We start from the raw sequence: 22,397 nt of genomic DNA, 5'->3' as shown, positions 1-22,397 counted from the left end.
GTTTCTATATCCTAGAGATCCTTTCATTTAGCGTCCTACTATATGGCCTTTTGTATCAAGGTTTTGCTCTATTGCAAATTGGAGATATATTTTATATATGCTTAATTGGTTATTTGAAATTGGATAGGGAAGGGGGGAATCAAGATGAGCGGGGAGAGAGGGGGAGAGATAAAAATTTACTCTTATATGAGTTACCATTCATAACCATTGCCCATAGAGATGCACCATTGTCATTTTCTTATTTACTTAGAGCAGTTACTTATAAGTTTGCAATAATCTTTTGTGTGGATATTTTATAGTATAGTCTCATAGTTCATATATTTTCTCTTTATGAAGTACTGGTAGACAGAAATAGTCAACATTGGTATCTTTATCAGTGTTTTTCTTTATGACTTGTACTTTTCAAATAGTTTCAAATAGCTTTCCTAATGAACTAAAAAAAGATTATAATTTTGTTTCAAAAGATATTTTTTAATTTTGCTTTAAGTTTTTAAGGATTTACATGTGGAATTTATTAATGTGATCTGATTGTTTTTTCCACATGGAAAATAATCATTTCACTATCATTTATAGCCTTTTTCAGTTTTTTCACCTATACTAAACACAACCACTTCCAAATATCAAAATTCTATTAATTATTGCATCTCTTTCTGGTCTCTTTTATTCCATGGGTCAGTTAATCTGCCTATACACTAATGCTACCCTACTAATTATTATAGCATAAATAAAATTTCACATTTATTAATGCAGTACCATGCTTAGACTTCTAAAGCTTCTGTTAAGAGATGATAATTTTTATTGGACAAAGTAGGTCAAATGGCCAACAAATGATACAGTAAGTATAATCTTCCAACCCAAAATACATCTCATAATTTATCATAAAACTCAAAAAATAGTAAATAAAACATACCTAAGTCTTCTAAAAAAGCAAGAAAACACTGGAAATGTTACATGAGAAAGTGATTGGTCAATACCATATTGAAGCATTATTGAAAAATATAAACTAAATTTAAATGCTGTTTGTTATTTGATCTAGAGCTTCATAAAGTTAAAAGAAGATCTTTGAAAATAAGTAGCTTTTGAATCTCATTTCTTGGATGTTACAGGTTTGATTTTCTATTAAATAATTAAATTACAGTTACTGTTAGACTTGTTAAACTTGTTGACAGCTCATCTTTACTCCAATTCATTCTCAGAAAGAAGGTAAGGTAGAAGAAGGTAAAGGTAAAGAAATTTATTATATAAATGTTTCTAGGCTTTTCTTCACATTAAGTCTCATAGTCTCTATCTTTTTATTATTTGCATGTCTTCCTATAGTGCAAGCTTCAAATAATATTCCAATGAAAACACTCTTGGATGGAGTAAAGCCTTTTACAGGTAAGGAATTCTATATTAACAAGTCTTCTGACAGTGTGCAGTAGTAGTGTTTTACTATTTCATTCCTAATTTGTGAATTTTAATCTTTGTGAATAAAACATGCTTAACTAGTTGTTCAGACAATGTTAATTTTCCTTTACTTTGACTCATCCTCAGATTAAGAAATCGATCTTTTCAGCACTTTAAAGCACATTTGTTGTATGACGTTATTTTACTATATCTGAGCCTCCTCAAATTAAGGAATATTATTTCATTGTAATTTAGTGTAATTATTCTATAAGATTCTTGGACTGACAGAATTTCATGTTTTCCAAAGGAGAAAAGATGGATGTTAGAAATGTGCCTGATATGCTGAGTAACATGTGTCTTGAGCTAACAAATAAAGAACAAATGATGCTACTAAGTGAACTGCCAGTTGATGGTGAGTTTCATAGATGACTCTGATGCCTTCTACTTAGCTTAATTTTATAGAACTATTGGAGGATTTTAAAATCATTCTCTATGCACTATTTTTTTTTTTGCCAGTCCTGGGCTTGAGCTCAGGGCCTGAGCACTGTCCTTGGGCTTTCTCAAGGCTAGAGAGCTCTACCACTTGAGCCTCAGCACCACTTCCAGCTTTTTTCTATGTATGTGGTACTGAGGAATTGAACCCGGACCTTTGTGCTTACTAGGCAAACACTTTACCACTAGGCCAAACTTCTGGCCCTCTCTCTATGCAGTATTTAAAAAATACTTACAACCCTATTAAGGAGGCTAAGATACGGAAGGTCATGGTTCAAGGCCAGACTAAGAAGAAAAGTGTATGACATCACGGTGCCCTCTTGCTGTATCTGCTACAGTCCTGGAACATGCCTAGGCAAGAAATAACTAAAATAGGCTGGAGGCATGGCTCAGAGGTAGAATGCCTTACCGGCAAGCAAGAAGCTCGCTCTGAGTTCAAATTCCAGTACTGCAAGACATATAAAACAATTATTAAACCAAGTGTTGAGTTATATAACTAAAGCCCCTTTCACCTCTTTTAACTAAGGCTACCAAGAAGTAAGCAAATAATTTAATGTCATTCCTTCTCACCAACAGCAAAACAATCTCAGGAAAGAAAATAAAGGAAAGTAATTGTGGGAGAACATTTCAGAATTGGATGAAAGAATCCAAATCACAAACATAGGAATATGAACAGTACAGCCTACTAAAATTGCCTCAGATGTTAAAAATTGCATATTTTGTCACTGATGGTTCTGATTTTCATTCTTCATTTTATTGGAAAATATGAAACTTTATTTAGTTATAAAAGATTTCTTCTTGAATTTAAAAACTATATATATAAATATAATTTTGATCTGCATCTATATTATATTTTGTTTGATATTAAACATGCTTTGTTTCATAGTTACTGGGAAGGTATATAAAAAGAGATTGTTGGATGGTATCAAGTCTTTCATAGGTAAGTAGAAAGCAGCTTGAGGTTTAAGGTTTACATTGTTTTAGAGTTATCAACCTATCCTTTTCATGATACAATGTTTAAATTACCTTTTTTCATTTAAAATATATTTTCCTCTCCAATGTTTCGTATGTTTTCAAAACCAGATCTTCCAAGTGTAGGTATGTGGGCATTATGAAGACAGTAACATATATCTATTCTCTTTTAACTGAAGAAAAAAAGAAACCCAAAATTTAATCTTGCATATTGTCAGATTGATCAGACATTATTTTACAGTAGAATTAGTCTTATTGTCTTGTTATGCTTTCCCTAAGTATATATTTGCAGTAAAGTCTATTTATGAAAAACTGTTTTTAAAAAAAGGCACAAGTGTAGCCAAGGTGCATTTCCTCCATCCCTGTTCACCATGTCTAGTATAAAAACAAAAGGAAGACTGAGGAGAAATGAAGAAAGGTATTTACTTTGCTACTTGTTGCCTATTGAAAAAATCCCTAGGCACAGGGGAAAACTGCATCCTACATTATTTGCTGCAGGAATTTAATGAGGACATTTATGATGCGCCTGTTTTATAATGTGTATGTGCTAATATAATATAAATTTTAAATGAAGAATTATTTAGTCACTGATGACTCAGGCCTAATGCAATCCTAAATATGCAGATGGCTGAGGTCTTAGGATCACAGTTCAAAGCCCCAGCCTGGGCAGGAAAGTAGGTGACTCTTACCTCCAACTAACCACCAAAAAAAAAAAAAAGAAAAGAAAAATCTTGAAATTGAGCTATGATTCATGTGGTGGAGTGCTAGCCTTGAGCAAAAAAGCTCAGGGACAGAGCCTAGGTCTGGCACAGAAAGGAAGGAAGGGAAGGAGGAGGGAGGAAGAAAAGAAGGGAGAGAGGGAGGGAGGGAAGGAAGGAGGGAAAGGGAAGGAAATGAAACATTTATCACTAGAAGCTTCATAGGTCAGCCTCTCTGTCTGTTTTCTCCTCTATCCTATTGTGACATCTAACCTACCTTCAGATTCCTGTTTCACAACTTTTACAAAACATTTTCCCCTCCATGTGTTCCCAATACCACCTTCTGTTTCAATTTTAGAACACTTTAACTGAATGCATAATTCATGGAGATGAGTAGATGTTAATTTGTCAATGCAGGTAGCTATTTTTAAACAATCTCTACTCACAAGCTATCTTGAGAGCATGAATAAACCAGTTCTGTAGTCATTTCTGGGTTAGTGGACAAAATCTTTTTCCATTAACAATTTCATTGGCTGCCTTCACCTTCAGTTGCAAAATCCGCTTAGAGACTATTGCCTGAGTGCAATTTCACCAAGACAAAGCTTAAGGTTCTTTAATAGAAATCTTCTCTAATTGTTCATGTTTAAATGCAGTATTAATGCTCAGATATGGATTATATTTTTCCTTTACTCTGTTTTTTTACTTTACTATACCTAGCATGTTTTAATTGTTAACATATTTTTAACAATTTTCTCAATCTGTCTTTTACTAAGGGGGCAAAGTAGAAAAAAATAAAATGGATACTGTTTTAGAAAACCTCAAAATCGTGCTCACAGAAAAGGAGCTTGGACAGCTAACAGACAGTGTTTCAGTTACTGGTGAGCAATGAAGTTATTACAGTGCCTTTCTGCACATTGTGCTTATACATTTATTTTATTGAATTTTATATATACTCATATACCTGCTCATTTCAGCCAGGGGTCCAAATTTAATTATTGAAATTAAATGATTTTCAGAAAGTGAGGAAATATTATTTGGACTAGTGTTGAGAAACTTTTATTTCATTTTATTTTATTTCATTTTTTCTGTGTCTGTATATTTGTTATCTCTTATAGAATCTGGGAAGGTTAATTTCAATGAGTTGATGGATAAAGTGAAAATTATCACAGGTAAGAAATCAGTTGCTATAAATCTAATTCTTACTTTAAATCATATATTGATGATATCCTTGTTTTTCTATTTTATTCTTATTTGTTTCTAATTTTATAAAGCTGAACTTCCACTTATATGTTAAGAATAAATTTTTTTAAGATTAAATATTTGGGGCTGTGGCTCAAATAATACAATGTTTGCCTAAAATGTCTGAGACCCTGGGTTCTTCAATTCTTGGTATTGTAAAATAAAAAAGGAATTATTTAAACTGTCATTTGTTAATTATATTTCATTCTCTATAAAATTTTCCAATTGTATAACTTAATGATTCTGTGATTTTAAAGTATCAAATTATAAGTTAGCACAGTGAATTATAAAAGAACATGTTGACAAAAATATAATTTTATATATAATAATAGGACTACTGCCTAATTATAAATGTTTAAAAATTACATTTTATTGTACACTGTGTTTTATTGTATCATTATGAAATAACCCAATTTTATAAGACTAAAAGGAGAAACTCTTTGTGTTGTTGTTGGTGGTGGTTATGGGGTTTAAATTCAGGGGCTGGTCACTGTCTCTGAGTTATTTTGCTCAAGGCTAGTACTCTACCACTTTGAGGCATAGTGCCACTTCTACTTTTCTGGTGTTAATTGGAGATAAAAGTTTCACAGACTTTCCTTCCCAGAATGACTGTACATCTTGATCCACAGATCTCAGCTTCCTAAATAGCAAGGATTACAGGTGTGAGCTACTAGTGCCCGGTGGAAAATACTCCTTTCCTTCTAACCCCGTGAAAAGTATCTAGTTGGGTAGACCTCCTTGTGCTTTTGGTTATGTGGTTGGTTAGGTGAACATTGATTAGTAATAAGAGCTCATTCATTCTCACTATGTTGTCCCAGTTGGCCTGGAATTTGCTATGTAGTCAAGGCTAGCCTCAACCACTTGATTGCCTTGTCCCTACCTCCTCAGTGCTTAGGGATTACAGGCTTGTACCACTTCATCCAGCACAAACAGTTGTTTAAAGTAATTACATAATGTGCAGATTCCTCATCTGTTTCTATTTTCATCTTTCTGAAGGAGATGAAGAAAATATCAATGAAGTAGAAAATATTCTAGAAAATATGGGGATAGAGCTAACAGAGGAGGAATACACGGAGTTGGTGAAAAATCTACCTGTTGACGGTAAACATTTCAAATAGCAGTATGGCCTTCAAGGAAGTTTAGACCATGTTTTTTCCTGTGAGAACTTTATTAGTTCTTGTTTGATAGCCAATGAAACAATTAATAACAAATTATCAAAATATGTGTGAAAATTTCAATTTAGAACTTAATCATATTTGATTAATAGTATCACCCCTGATCACAGGCATTATTGTCTTACTATGAACCTGGAGGAGGCTAGAACTCAGAACATTTGACAAATAATACTCAATACTACAGCATTAAGAATTACTGTCAAAAGGGTAAAATGGCACTATCTTTAGCTACTACTATTTCATATGTTTAGAAACAATTTGTATTTTCTCTCCTAATACTTATTTTTACCCAGTTTTCTATTACTAGCCTGTAACTTTCTTGTGAATTTTTAAGAGTTCTTTACATTCTTGATCAGAAGGCAAACAAACATTTGCTATAAAAGGCAAGCTGGCAACTATTCTAGGTTTTTTTGCTGCTGCTGCAATTGCTCCCCTCTTTTATTACAGGAAAAGTACCCATAGTTAACAGCTAAACAAATTGACATAGCTACGTTTCAATAAAATGTAATTTTTGAAAGCAGGTGGTGGGTTTGTGTCTCACAGTCCATACAATGCTTGCCTCTAAGTTTTTATTTTAAGTGTTTAAATTTTCTATCAATTTGACTTTCTCTGAGTTCATTATGGCTATACAAATAGTTGCTCCAACTTGTATTATTTTCCCTTGAGACTTGAGTTTTTATGTTTTTCCTATTAAGTCATGAAATATTCTACACTTTCTTCTAAATGTTTTAAAATTTACCTTTCACATTTACCTCTTCACTGTACCTGAAATGTCACTTTGTCAGAGCTAGGAATCAACCAGCTATTCAGCCAAAGAAGGGTCTAAACCTCAAGTGCCCCTTCCTCAATTCCCAGTTCTACTAGGAGCTTTACTTATAAAAGATAAAAGGATAAAAGTGTCATAAAAAGAAGTGCAATAAAAGGGAAATTAGGGAAATGAATCCAGAAATCAGCATATTTATTTCAGTTTTTGAGGGCTAATAGTCCATTGTCTGTGGTTCAAAAGAATAGGAATACAGGCTTAACTCATATCTCTGATTGAACTGTAATTTTTCTTGCAGCTGATGGAAAGTTCTATCACAACAGATTGATGGAGGCTCTAAAATCTCTTAGAGGTGTGTGAAAGCATACTTAATGGAAAGAAATTAAGTCTGACATCATGGTTTCAATGTATAAAATTTGTAGTCACCAAATTGTCAGTTCTTCAATCCATCATATACAGATGATTTTTTTCTCTTTGTCACTGCATAGAAAATTCATTTCTACTGGAATTTTCTAATCATTGACATGGTAGAAAATAAAAGTCAGTTTGAGTATGAACAACAAACAAAATACAACAAACAAAATAATTAACATTACATCTATTTGGGAGCTAGAGAAATTAATCTGAGTTTGGAGAGGAAAAGATAAGCTCCATACTATTCAGAAATATTATATTTGGAACTATACTGCTTAATTTCATGAACTTATATGCAAATAAGTAACAATTTTTGAAATGGGACTGGTTGTGAAAAATAAGTTTAGTAAAAGTGCCTTTGCTTTTACTGTATTATCTTTTTACACTTACATAATCTCAATGAATGTTTGTTTTCATACTGAAGAAAACTATAGTTTTCAGGAAATAATATTTGTTATATTTTTGAACCATTAGATTTTTCATGAGCTTTTTTTTCCCATAAGGAGGGAAGGCTGATATCAACAAACTAGACATAATACTAGAAAATATGAGGATGAATGTGTCAGAAGCAGAATTTAAAGATATGAAAAATAATCTACCAGTGAATGGTGAGTGTTTAAGATTTGAGTCCCTGAGTGTGAAAGCCTAGAGACTTTTTTTTTTTTTGCCAGTCCTGGGCTTGAGCTCAGGGCCTGAGCACTGTCCTTGGACTTTCTCAAGGCTAGAGCTCTACCACTTGAGCCTCAGCACCACTTCTGGCTTTTTTCTATGTATGTGGTACCGAGGAATCGAACCCGGGTCTTCATGCATGCTAGGCAAGCACTTTAACCACTAGGCCAAACTCCCAGCCAAGCCTAGAGACTTTTAAAGATACTTATACTAGTAAATATGAGATGTTATTGTGATTCCCCTTCTTGAAACAAGTTCCACAGGTTTTATTATTCTATTTTATATATGCATATTATAATTTAGCCTAATTAATCTTATCAGTTGCTCTCTATTCTGTTCATTATGCCCTTCTTCATACAGACATACAGTGTATTTCCATATTTTATTTTACCTATTTGGCAACAAAGAGACATTTAAAATATCTTAGATAAGAATAAGAACACATATAAAATAAGAAAATAATTCCAGTAAGAATAGTTGTTTTCAAAAATTCAAGACATGACAGGATACAGAGAAGAGAGAACTCTTATATATTGTTAATAATAATATAAATTAGTAGTTGGGGCATGGCTCATGCCTGTAATACTAGCTGCTCAGAAGGCTGAGATCTGAGGATCAAGGTTCAAAGTCAGCCCCAGCACACCCTGCACAAAAGGACCTGGGACTCTTATTTCCAATTAATCTCTGGAAAACAGGGAGTGAGGTTTGGCTCAAGGGTAGGGTGATAGCCTGGAGCTGAAGAGCTCAGGGACAGTGGCCAGGCTGAGTTCAAGCCCTATGACCCAAAAAATGTGTGTGTGTGTGTGTGTGTGTGTGTGTGTCTTTGTGTGTGTGTGAGAGTTAGTATAGCCACAATGGAAAACAGCATGATAGTTCCTCAAAAGACTAAAAGTAGAACTACCCTGTGATCTAAAGGAAGTAAAATCAGAATAGTAAAGATGAACCTGCACTGTTTATTATAGTACTATTTTTCAATAACCAAGATAAAGAATCAACCAAGGTTTCTATTGATAAATGAATGGATAATGAAATTGTATCTATATACAGAGTAGAATATTATTCAGGTAGAAAAATAATGAAATCATGTCCTTTGCAGCCACATGGATGGAACTGGAGGAAATTATGTCAACCATGTGAACTAAGCAAGGCAGAGAAATAAAAATGCTGCATCTCCCTCATTCATATATAGAATCTAAACCCATTGATTTGTTGTAACTACAGAGTACAATATAAGTTACAAAAGATTAGAAAGGATAATATATAAGGAACAAAAATAAGCTGGACTCCAGTTGCTCACACCTGTCATCCGAGCTACTCAAGAGAATCTGAGGATCACAGTTTGAAGCCATCTAAGCCAGAAAAATTCATAAGACTTTTATCTCCAATTAGCTACCAAAATGCCAGAAATGGAGCTGTGGCTTAAGTGGTAGAGTGTCAGCTTTGTATATAAAAGCTTAAGGAGTGCTCTTAAGGAGCGTTCAACTCCTTTCCCCCCCAAAAATATATATGTATATGTATGTATGAATAAGAAATAAGTCAGTTACTGGGTACAAAATATAATAAGAAACAAGTTCTAATGTTCTACAGAACAGGACGACTGTAGTTAACTAAAGATGACAAACACAAAGGAGTTTGAATCTTCTAAAAGCAAGTAATATTTGTGGTCTGGCATGAATTCTGTTAAGATCAAATTTTATTATCAGAATCTTATAATCCTTTTGGCCAGGGCTATCCTGTAACTTCAGCCTCTCACACAGCTGGGATGACAGATGCACACCATCACACCCAGCTGGAGTTTTTATTAAAATCATTATTAATTTTTAATAATAAAAAGATCACAATTTTCACATAGGTGAAACACGATATTTACCATGTTTAAGTGTTTTCCCCTAAGTCATGCTTATGAAGTAATTAAACTGTGTTAAAATGCTAGAAAATACAAATATTTTAAATTTGAGCAGAGTGATTACGGTTTCTTAGTCTTAGTATATCTGTATGTGAAATGCATTTTCTTGTAGATGATGGGAAAGCTGAAATGACAAAGCTGATTGACGAAATGAAAGTTTTTTCAGGTGAGTAAATACACTGTGGCACTGTTTTACTTTGAATTGGCATCTTACCAATTGTTTATCACTGACTTTTTAATTCTCTTTTGCTTTTGAAAATGTCTCATGTTTTACTGTACTACATCATTATTTAAAACCAAGAAAACCAGAGCAAACAGCAAAATAAAGCTTTAAGAAATTCAAAATGGGGGGCCAGGAGTTTGGCCTAGTGGTTAAAGTGCTTGCCTAGCATGCATGAAGACCCGGGTTCGATTCCTCGGTACCACATACATAGCAAAAAGCCGGAAGTGGTGCTGAGGCTCAAGTGGTAGAGCTCTAGCCTTGAGAAAGTCCAAGGACAGTGCTCAGGCCCTGAGCTCAAGCCCAGGACTGGCAAAAAAAAAAAAAGAAATTCAAAATGGTTTATTATGAGATGTCAATCGTGTGCTTTTCATGTGTATATGTATGGATGCCAGTCCTGAGGTTTGAACTCAGGCCTCTGTCCCTAAGAGTTTTTGCTCAAGGCTAGTTCTGTACCACTTGAGCCTCAGCTCAACTTCTGGCTTTTTGGTGCTTAATTAACAACTACAGTCTCCCAGACTTTCCTGCCTGGCCTGAATTCCAATAACAATCCTCATATCTCAGTCTCCTGAGTAGCTAGGATTATAGGTATGAGCCACTGGTGCCTGGGTAGGTAATGTGATTTAAAAATGAAAATTAGGGGGGCGGGAATTATAGCCCAGTGGTAGAATGCTCACCTAGCATGCGTGAAGCCCTAGGTTCGATTCATCGGTACAGCCTACACAGGAAAAGCCGGAAGTAGCACTGTGGCTCCAGAGGCAGAGCACTAGCCTTGAGCAAAATATGTCCAAGGACATTGCCCAGACCCTGAGTTCAAGCCCCAGGACTGGCAAAAAAAAAATGGCCCATTTTCAACCAGGCATTTAACTCTGTGACTAATTGTACAAATACAGGACTTTTTTGCTACTCAGTCCTAGTTCCCAAAATATTCAAAATTGGTTTCTGTACTAATAGTCTTGGAGAATATTTTCTCTCATTGACATTATGTGTTGTCATTATTAAGCTCTGAACTTTATTTTGTACATCCTCCTATCTTTCCTATTCTTCTAATAGTTAGCATTCTCATCTTTTCCAAGGTGAAAAAATTCACATCAGTGATCTCCGAAACACTGTAGAAAGCATAGGGATTGATCTCACAGAAGAAGAATTCTCAAAACTGCAGGAAACCCTGCCTGTTGATGGTGAGCCACAAAAATGCTACTTAGGCTTTACAGGAAACCTGATCTAGTGGGCTGTGAAAGAAAGTTTAGACTTTCCTATTTAAAATTCCTTTGGATTAATGCACCTTCTATCTGGCAAATATCATGTAACCCTTTTATTAATTACAATAAAAAAATTTAAAAAAATAAAATAAAATTCCTTTGGAAATTGTTAGGAAGTGAAAATCCACCTGTAAGTCTTAGTTTTGCCAATGACTGTGCAAAAAATATTGAGAAAATAAAAGAATGACTAAATTAAAAAGAAAAAATAGAGTTGAAAACCTGTGTGGTTCAGGATTGTAGACGTTTACAAAAATCTCTGACAATGAGAACCTTTAACAATGGCTTCAAATGCCATTGGTAATTTTGTCACATAACAAAAGTTTTCCATTCTTTGATTCATATTTGAAAGACCTAAAGAAATTACAGAAGGAGCCAGGCACAGTGGCTCATACCTGTAATCCTGGCTACTCGGGAGGCTGAGATCTGAGGATCAAGGTTCAAACCTAGCCTGGGCACAAAAGGACCTGAGACTTTTATCTCCAATTAATCTCTAGAAAAAAATGAGAAGTAGGGCTTGGCTCAAGGATAGGGCAGTAGCCTTGAGCTGAAGAGCTCAGGGACAGCGCCAAAGCCAAGTTCAAGCCCCATGACCCACCAAAAAAAAAAAGAAATTACCAAAGGGAAAACCTGGGAGAGAGTGAGGGAAGGAGACAGTGTCCAACTTGGGTAACTGTAACCCTTCTGCACATCACCTTAATAATAATAATAATAATAAACAATTGAAAAGAAAGTTTTAAATTTTTAATGTAATTAAAGTATATGAATTATTGTCTTTAATATTATTATCTGTTTCTGCCATGAATTAAATCTCCTATTGTAGATGCTGAGATGGTATTTCTGAATAGAGTTTTAGATGGAATGAAGTCTCTCAAAGGTAAGAAACTTAATAAGCCAGATCCACAACTGGATATGATGATTCATTGTTATAGTCCCAGCAGTCAGGAGCTTGAGGCAGGCAGCGGGATCTTAAATTTAATGACAGAGTGGGTTACGGAGGTCCAAGCCAACCTAGAAGTCACAGAGCTACCCCTTCTCAAAGGAAAAAAGCCAGAACTTTCTTAAAAATCTTAGGACATATAAATAATATTCCTATCATTAGATAGGAAATCTTGTCTCTCATTTATAAACCATTTCTTACATATTGGAATTTTTTTTTGCCAGTCCAGAGCTTGAGCTCAGGGACTAGAGCTCTACCACTTGAGGAACAGCACCATTTCCACCTTATTTTTTTCTATGTATGTGGTACCAAGGAATCAAACCCCAGTCTTCGCGCATGCTAGGCAAGCACTCTACCACTAGATCAAACTTCCAGCCCTCTTATATATGGTTTTTATAAAGTATATATGTAATTTACCAGCTAGTATTCTTGATATTTCTTGGCATAAATCAAACTATTAGAATTTTCTAAATTTTACTTCAAAAGGAAAAAAAGACTTTAGTAGCTACTTCAGGAGAAAAAAAAGTGTAAAGACACATAAGCTTGAGTTGCAGTAGCAACTCAATACAAAAGTTCAGAAAAATGTCTCAAACAAAAGGATTTGTTGTTTAAAAGTATGAACTCATGAAGCCATTTAATTCCATCAGGTATTTTCAAGTATGAGCCTGACCCAACAGCAAGGGTTAGGAAGTAGATTCGTGTTAGTTGGTATTCATATTGTGAGCCAGAATAATATATAATATTATATATAGTAATATTTAATATATGGCCATATCAAATTTTTAAACAATAACATATATTCATTACATGTAGATTATCATTAAAATAATATTGATTGCTTTAAAGCCTTCACATTCCTAACTTCTGTCTTTTTAAGGAGGGAAACTCAGTGTTGCTGACATAGACTCTGTACTGGAAAATATGGGGATCAAGCTCACAGAATTAGAGCTTAAACCTCTAGCAGAGAACATAACAGTTGATGGTAAGCCTCATAGAGACTGCTTATGTCCTTTTCAAGTCTTTACTAAGCTTCTCAGTAATTCTATAATTATTCTTTAAGATATTGCAGGAAAAAAATCCTATAACCTCAGCAAAATAAATTAAAATTAGGGCCAGGAGTCTGGCCTAGTAGAGTGTTTGCCTCGCATGCATCAAGACCCGGGTTCGATTCCTCAGTACCACATACATAGAAAAAAAAAAGCCGGAAGTGGTGCTGTGGCTCAAGTGGTAGAGCTCTATCATTGAGAAAGCCCAAGGACAGTGCTCAGGCCCTGAGTTCAAGCCCCAGGACTGGCAATGAAAAAAAAAAGAAATTAAAATTAAAAGAAATCCTATAATCCCAGTAAAAGGATCCCAAATTACTGATCTCTTTTATAAAGAGATAAAATGTATCTTACAGCAAAGTAAGGATCACTACCCAGCCCACATCCCCCTGAAAAGTTGTTTAGGAAACAGAAAAAAAGTTGAGAGATTAAATCAGAAGGTTCCAACATGTATATTGGCATAACAATTATATCTAACCACCTGAGAGATCTTTTAAGAATTCAGTCTCAGTATTTCCAGTTCTACTTACCTCTGTTCCCAATAGACTCATATATTTTCTTCTCAGAGTGTCCATTCTTTCTACTTTTGCCCAGTATAATTCTAGAGTTTTTAGCCAGAGCAACAAGACAAGAAAAAGCTATGAAAGGGGTAAAAAATGGGAGAAAAAAAAAAAGAATACAACTTGTCCCTTTTTTGCAGATAGTATTATCTTATACTTAAAGACCACCAAAAAATTTTTTTTAATTATTTGAAATCAGCGGAAGATGGCAGCAGTTCAGTGTCTTTCTGAGCTCTCGCCAAGATACCAGTTCTAGCATCATAGGGGAAAATTTATACCCAAAGATCAATTCTAAGTAAGCTTTAGCACCACAGAGATCTCAATCAGAGAGGAAAAAGGCAGGAAACTGGTGCAAGAAGAAAGCTGGAGTGGCATCAGCCACAGGGAGCAGCGGTGGAGACAAAGCCTCCCTTCGGCACCTGAGCAGATAGTGTTTCTTGGCAGCTCAGACTTGCCGGCTACAGACAGAGCCTGACCAAGCTGATAGCCGTCACCCGGCCGTGGCGCAGACCTGCCAGCTTCATGGAACCAGAAAACCCAGCAATTTGTGAGTAACTCTGTGGAGACGTTTTCGCTTCTGTTGGTGGAGCAGCATTGGGAAGGAATCCCCTCCCCTCACCAGCTGACAGCAGCGCTATCTTGACTGCTGGCAAAGACCCTGCCAAACCAACTGGAGCCTGAGAAGTGGTGCTGGCAGCACCATCATTCAAAAGGGCAAAGGTTTTCTCAGAGGTAGCTTAGCTGGACTACCACCCCCAGTGCTAGTGGAAGTTCCTTCTCCTGGGCGGGGCCTCGCTCCTGGTAAACAAAGCCACTGGTGGCTCCACCGGCTTTTTTTTTCTGCCCAATCAAGCAAACTGATCAGAAAAACCACAAAGCCAAAATGCAGGAGAAGAAGACATTTTAAAGTGTTTGGATCACGAATTTAATGGAGACACAAGTTTCCCACTCTGCCCCACCCCCAAAAAAACAAACTGAAGAATACCACCCCCTTTTTTTTTACTACCTTTTTTCATTTGCGTTTTTATGTGTTTTTTTTTTTTTGTCATTTTACCTCCACACTTCTTTTTTAATATTATGATTTTTCTTCCCATTTTTTTTCTGCTTTCCTTTTGTCATTGTGGCTATTCGTAGGAACATAGTGACAGCACTGGGTACAGACTGGATACAAATTATATTTTTATTGATAAAGTCAATAACCCTAGTTATTTCTTAACCCCAGTATTTCTTGTTTAAGGACTCACAATTGTGTGGGTTCTTCCCCAACCTTTTTTCTTGTTGGGTTTTTTTTTTACTTTTTTTAAAATTTTTATCATTTTATCTCTCCTATATGTACCTTCTTCTTTTTTATATATATTCTTATTACTCTTGTTATTTTTTATAAATTTTATCTTATTCTTTCTAAATTTTGTACTCAACTATTTTATCTTTCTATCACCTTAGGTCAGTTATCTTTACGCTATCCCTTTCTGTTATTACTATATTAATCTTACACTCCTACATTACTCTTTTCTCACCTCTTGTCTTTCATACTATTTTTCTATCTCTGGTCCTCTGTTCATATTTCAACTTTTATAATGCATGGATCTACAGTTGATGGTTGTTGAGCAATATTGTGTATCTAGGTGTTCAATTATACTGAGTGATTTAAATGCCATAGAGATTGGATTGTGGGGGTTTTTTTGGTGATGATGTTAGATTTGTCTGTAAGTGCACAAAAAAAGATAGAGAGAATGATAATACCAATCTAAAATTGTCAACTTCTATTGTCTGGCCAGCTAAAGAGCTCTAGGTTGGTTATATCTTAAAAACTGTAATCTTGTGCAATGTTAATCTTGCTCCCATTTTCAAATGGGGAGAACAAGGACTCAAGAAAAATGGCAAATCAAGGAATAGCATCTCCCACCCAATATAAACAGGCAATGGAGCAGTCATTGGCAAAACTAGAGAAGAGTCCTCTAAATGCTATACAACTGCAATTGATAAACATGTTTAATGAAAAGTTTGAAAACATACAGAGAGATATGTGAACGAGAAGAAGCCATATCTAAACAAGATGAAACCATAAAGAAGGAGATATATGAACATGAGGAAGCCATAAAGGAGGCCACAATAAAGGATTTATGTGAATATGATGAAGCTAGACAAAGAAAAATGGACAAATTCATAGAATCCACAAACAAAAAGCTGACCAAATTCCAACAAATGTCCAATGAGAGTAAAGCTGCTGGACTTCAAAGAGACTGCTCAAATGGAAATCAAAGAGTTAAAATAAAGGATCTAAAATAAGAGATGCAAGGCATCAAAAATGAGCAATTGGAAGGAAGGGAGAAGAAGAACAAAGTAGAAAGTATTGATAGCAGGTTAGACAATGCAGAAGAGAGAATCTCCAGGGTTGAAGATAATCTAGTTGTTATCAAGAAAGAACAGAAAATGAGTCAAACCAAATCTAGGAAATATGAGAGAACACTTCAGGAGGTCCAAGATACAATTAGGAAGCCTAATTTAAGGCTAATTGGTATTGAGGAGGGCCTGGAGAAGGAAGTCAATGGTATTGGAAATATACTTCAGGGAATCATCTCAGAGAATTTCCCAAATATCCAGAAGGGCAGGCCCATCCAGATACAAGAAGCTTTTAGAACCCCAAACAGACCTGACCAGAAAAAGACATACCACTGTCACATTATAATCCATACAGGATCAATAGAGACCAAAGAAAGGATCCAAAAAGCAGTCAGAGAGAAGAGAACAACCACCTACAACGGAAAACTAATCAGAATAACCACAGATTTCTCAGCAGAGACCATGCAAGCAAGAAGAGATTAGAAGGCTATATGTCATGCCTTTAAGACAAATAACTACCAACCAAGAATACTGTACCCAGCTAAGCTCTTATTCATAACTGAGGGAACAATAAAAACCTTCCATTCCAAGGAAAAGCTTCAACATTACGTAGCAACCAAACCAGCATTACCAGAAAATTCTCAAAGATGTTCTACGCATTGAAAACCATTGCTGTCCCTTGGTTATCTCATATTGTTACAGTATTTTACCTTGTTATCTGACATATTGTATATATGCTTATTTGGTTATCTGAAATAGGATAGGGAAGGGGGGAAAACAAGATGAGAGGCGGGGGTGGGGGGAGGGAAAAGGGGACCAAGACATAAGAAAGGGTACCAATATTTGTGAAGTAATGCACCTTCTATCTGGTGAAGATAATGTAACCCTTCTAATAATTACAATTAAAATATATATGAAAAAACCACCCCCAAAATACCCTCTTGGATATAATAGTTACTTTGGATAAAACAGTATGATATAAAATCTACATAATCAGCTTTTTTTCTGTTTTTTGGGTCAGTCGTAGGACTTGAATTCTGTGCCTGGCATTGTCCTTGAGCACTTTAGCTCAAGGCTACTGCCCTACCCTTTGAGCCACAGCACCACTTCCAGTTTTCTAGTGGTTATTGGGAGATAAGAGTCTCATGGACTTTAGTACCTGGGCTGGCTTTGAATTGCAGTCCTCAGATCTCAGCCTCCTGGGGAGCTAGGATTACAGGTGTAAGCCACCCCACATGGCTTACAGTTAGCTTTTCTATAGCTCAATAATGAACAGGCTGAGAAAGAACAGGTCAACAGTTACATTCACAAAATCTAAATTATAAAAGTACCTATAGATAAACCTAACCAAAGAGGTGAAAAACATCTGCAATTAAAATTGTAAAACACTAAATAAAGAAACTGAAGACCCTAAATTATGATGATTCCATGTTCATGGATCATCAGAACTAATATTGTATAAGTGGCTGTGATACTGAAAGTGATCTACAAATCAACACAGTCATCAATTCCAATGACATTCTTTGCAGAAATAGAAAATAGGAAAGCAGTTTTGTACAAAACAGAACAAACCTGGATGCATCACTTTATGTGACTTCAAAATATACTGCTAGGTAATAATATCCTTAGTAGAAGATAGTCACTATCAACAATGGTTTTTCTAATGTTTATACAATAGAATGAATTTCAGAAATTCACAGAAAAATACTGTGTCTATGGATAAAACTATCTCTTATACCTTGGCAATGTATATAGAAAAGGTAAAAAAAAAAATTCCTTTAGTCTTTCTAGGACTAAATTCCTATCACAAGTAGTCACTTCAGTCTTTTTACTTTAATCTCATATATGTCCTAGTCAGTGAGGTTTATTTCTTATAGGCAACCAATAGTTGGGTCTTTTATTTAATCAGTTGGTTTTTTACTCCAGTCTACAAGTCATCTTTCAATTAGAAAGTTGAAATCATTAACATTAATGAAACCATTACCATTACATTAGTGAAAAGCATTACTAATTCCTTTCATTTTATTTTTGTATGTTTCTTTCCCAATTCTCTTTATTTCTATTCTTTTATAGTCAGTTTAATTCTTTCCTATATCGTCACTTATTTCTCTTTTGTGCATAGAATTTCTTTACCTTCTTTAATCTTTTTAAAATCCTTTTCTATTTTCTAGTTTAGTTGTGATGAATTCCTTTGATTTTGATTTTTTTCTTTACATGAAAATTTATTTCTCCATCATTGTGAAGGAGAGTTTTGTGAGGTATAGTAATCTAGATTGGCCATTATTTTCTTTCAAGGCTTTTCATTCCAGCCTTGCTTTTAAAGTTTCTATTGAGAAATCAGAGATTTTGTATTACTACAATTGGTTTGATTTCATGTGTAACTTGTTGCCTCTCTCTTGCAGCTTTCAGTATTCTTTCTTTGTTCCATATATTTAATGATTATAATATGACAAGGGATGGTCTTTCCTGGTCTTGTCTGTTTGATGTTCTAAAAGACTTAACTGGATTATCACTTTTTCCTCAATATTTGTCTTTAGGCCTATCCATTTTACTGCAGCTGATATCATTCTTTTTATGGCTTAGTAATACTCCACTGTGCTGGCTCATTTGTTCTAATTTTATCTTATAGATAATGGGAAGGTTAATTTTACTGAGTTAATGGATAGAGTTAAAGCTCTCACAGGTAAGAAATTTATACAAACCTAAAAATATAAGTTTTATTCAAGATTTTTATTAATTTATTGCTGGTTCTGGGGCTTGAACTTAGGATCTAGGTGCTGCCCCTGAACTTTTACTCAAGACTAGTATTCTATCACTTGAGCTACAGTGACACTTCCAGTTTTTTCTGAGTGGCTTACTGGCAATAACAGTCTCAGAGACTGGGGGTGGGGGAGGGAAATGGGGACCAAGACATGTGAAAGGGTATCAATGTATGGGAATTAATGCATCATCTATCTGGCAAATATCATGTAACCCTTCTATTAATTACAATAAAAATATATTAAAAAAAAAAAAAGAGTCTCAGAGACTTTTCTGCCCAGGCTGTCTTTCAATGTCAGTCATCAGATCTTATCCTCCTTAGTGGCTAGGATTATAGATGTAAGCCACCAGCGCCTGGCTATTCAGTATTTTTTATGTCCTTGTTTATTGAGCCACAGCATCATTTCCAGCTTTTGTTTGCATGTGGTACCAAGGAATTGAACCCCAGTCTTCATGTACTCTACCACTAGGCCAAACTCCCAGCCCTTGCCACTTTTGTTTTCAAACCTAGTTTTTCTAATGTTAGGTTAGATTTTTGATTGTTTACATTTAGCAATAAAATCTTAATTCTGTGACTTCGTAGCAAGTTTTTTGTTGTTTTGGTATAACACTAAAATATTCCTGTATAGACAAATTCTAGATCAAATAACTGAATGAATGAGAAGGTAAAACTCTGATATGTATATTGGAGATTGTGTTGTTTAAAGCTGTTCAGAAAATTGACATGATGAAAATTGTTTGAATCAATTCTAATAAATCTTCATTTACTATGAGATTTTATAAACCTCTTTTCTTTTATATGTTGTGGGGTTCTAGTTATACTATCCTATCTGTATCAGTATAACCTGAGTCAACCTACTAGGATTAAGCAATATCTTTATAGCAGTTAACTAGAGTAAATGATTTTGCTAGGGGTAAGCAATGTACTTAATGAATGCAATTGTTTATATAGATACCACAATCTGTCTTTGCTTTTCAACAAGCAGTAAAGATCCTGTGGAGCAGGCTGAGATGCTATTTTTTCATGTTTTAGAATTAGATTGCTCTTTAAACTTCTCAAATTATTTAATTTTCTGTTTTTTGAAGGAGGAGAGATTGATGGCAATGAAGTAAAAGATATTCTGGAAAACATGGGGATATACCCAACAGAAAAGGAACTGTTGAAGCTGCTGAAAAATCTGCCAAAAAATGGTAAGAATTTCAATTACCCTAGTATTGCCTTTAAGAGGATTTACTATTACGTATTTGTAAATGTTTTTAAATTATTTTTATTTGGTTATAGAAAAAAGAATATGTATCTCAGAATACTTAGCATCCTTCTTTTCTTCCTTAAGAATGTCTGTCTCAGTTTAGCAGGTAACAAAGAGCAGTCATAAATCCCATTATTAGGGGAGAAGCTTCTATATTTGGATTCTAGTGAGAGGCCACAAATTAAGCTGTGAATGAAGGAAACAGAATATAATACAAGTTAAGACATAGATTAATAATAGTAGCAGCAGCTGCAACAACAGCAGCAACAATAATAATCAAGGGAACTAGAAAAGAACTGTGTTTCATCAAGGAATTAGCCAGTAGTAACTGTTCATGAGTAAATGGAATGTCTATAGAAAGAACTTTCTCTATTTATTAGTCCTATTAGTTTTAAATGGACATATTAATGTATATAATAAAATGTCTTTTAAATTTTTAATTATATTTTATCATAATGAATAATTCCTTGTATCTATGATTTGATTGTAAATTTTCTCACAGAGAATGGAAAGATCTATCAAAATAGGTTGATGGATGATATAACATCTCTTAAAGGTAAGAATCATGAAATACAAATGTGAGAAAAACTCCTCAGAATGTCTATACTGCCCCTCAGCAACTAAACTGTGGATATTGTTTCTGGTCATAAATATTTATTTTATTTTTATACTTCTATAAATTGTGATTTACTATTTTATGTTTATTTTTGTTCTTGGAAAGAAATTGCCCACTTTTGGAATTTTTATTCTTAGGAGGGAAAAAATGGTACTTACATTTGAAATGTCAAAAATAAAAACAATAAGGATTTATGCCAGTTTAGCCCATTGTAGAAAGAAGCTGAATAGTCAGTTAATGAAAGTAAATTATTTGCTGGCCAAACAAAAATCTCCACTACTAAATGGACAGTGTATTTAATATAGCCTTTTAAAACTTTACATTACAGAGAATAGAAGACCAGTAAATTAAGGCAAGTTTGTATAAAAATGCTTCAGTTATTAAGGCCATTATTGATTCTCTGGTTGTTTTTACTATTTACTGGCCCTTAGGCCTCAGTCCTCATACTGAATATGATTATCATAATCCATAAGAATAAATAATTATATAACTTTTTAAATTATTTAATTTTGTTTTTACACTGTGTCTCTTACAAGATGGGACAATGGATGTCAATAAATTGGACACATTTCTGGAAAACATGAGCATGAAACTCTCAGAAACAGAACATAAAGATCTGACTCAGAAGCTGCCAGTGGATGGTAAGCTGTGAATGTTACTGAGCTCCTCACAAGGAGATGAACTTTGACCTTGTGTGTTTGGTTATAAATGCCACTAAGTATAATTATTGGGAATTATTAAGCTATTTAGGAAAATTTTCAGGAGAAAAAAAAAGCGTAAAGTGAGATTCAGCATCACTGTATTGTCATATGTCATGATACCAACTTTTTCCACAGTTTGGTTAAGATCAAAGGAGTCTCTAAGATTGGTGGAACATGGGAAAGGAGTAAAACAAAAACAAAATGTAAGATGTTTGATTTTCTAAAGTAGGGTGAGAAGTAATGGAAATTAAATAGATGAAAAAGAGATTAAAGAAATAGTGGTAAATTATTCAAATGCAATAAAAAAGAAAAAGAAAATGCCACTGTGAATTTCCTAAAGTGAATAATTAGTCATATACTCCCTCCCTATTAATCATGAAAGTTCTAGAAGGAATAAGAAGCAATAAAAGCATATCTCTACATTGACCATAAATGCTATCTATCACTGATTCCGAAAAGCACATTGTGTTTCTCCTGCTCTTGAAACCTTACACATCCTAATATTTCTCAGTAAATCTCACTTGAAAGCTAAAACAATGAAGCTATTTCTGACTGTTCATAAAATGGAAACACTGAAGCTACGCGCTGGTGGCTGGAGCCTATAATCATAGCTACTTAGAAGGCTGAGATCTGAGGATTGCGGTTCAAAGCCAGCCCCAGCACAAAAGCCTGTGAGATTCTTATTTCCAATTAACACCAGAAAACCGGAAGTGGCTCTGTGGCTCAAGGAGCAGGGCCGTAGCCTTGAGCTAAAATAGCTCCTGGACAGTGCCCGGCCCAGAGTTTAAGCCCCACAAAAAAAAAAAATAAATAAATAAATAAATAAAATAATAATAGAGGGAAACACTGAAACTATTCTTCACTGTTCACTTTTTCACCTTCTGTTTACTTTTTGGAACTGCTGAGTGCCCTGCACATAATTATTGCTTATATATAAATATATTATCTATAAATATTATATGTAAAATAAAGATAAAAATATATAAATACA

The 22,397-nt window shown here is 34.5% G+C and overlaps 1 protein-coding gene across 1 annotated transcript in view; it reads left to right on the top strand.

The window, feature by feature from the left end:
- The window catches only part of LOC150051202 (uncharacterized), a 136,818-nt gene that overhangs the window by 50,605 nt on the left and 63,816 nt on the right, over positions 1–22,397 (top strand). The window contains exons 20-34 of the mRNA XM_090351490.1: positions 1,318–1,377; positions 1,694–1,798; positions 2,765–2,818; positions 4,322–4,426; positions 4,664–4,717; positions 5,784–5,888; positions 7,643–7,747; positions 9,827–9,880; positions 11,011–11,115; positions 12,017–12,070; positions 13,011–13,115; positions 18,709–18,762; positions 19,926–20,030; positions 20,592–20,645; positions 21,242–21,346. Coding sequence (XP_090207616.1) covers positions 1,318–1,377; positions 1,694–1,798; positions 2,765–2,818; positions 4,322–4,426; positions 4,664–4,717; positions 5,784–5,888; positions 7,643–7,747; positions 9,827–9,880; positions 11,011–11,115; positions 12,017–12,070; positions 13,011–13,115; positions 18,709–18,762; positions 19,926–20,030; positions 20,592–20,645; positions 21,242–21,346 — 1,224 coding nt within the window. The remainder of the gene's footprint in view (positions 1–1,317; positions 1,378–1,693; positions 1,799–2,764; positions 2,819–4,321; positions 4,427–4,663; positions 4,718–5,783; positions 5,889–7,642; positions 7,748–9,826; positions 9,881–11,010; positions 11,116–12,016; positions 12,071–13,010; positions 13,116–18,708; positions 18,763–19,925; positions 20,031–20,591; positions 20,646–21,241; positions 21,347–22,397) is intronic.

Source organism: Megascapheus bottae, chromosome 17, assembly GCF_031878675.1.
Source record: "Megascapheus bottae isolate mThoBot1 chromosome 17, mThoBot2.hap1, whole genome shotgun sequence".
Lineage (NCBI taxonomy): Eukaryota > Metazoa > Chordata > Mammalia > Rodentia > Geomyidae > Megascapheus > Megascapheus bottae.
Note: the sequence above shows the minus strand (reverse complement) of the source record. Positions and strands in the feature narration are given on the sequence as shown.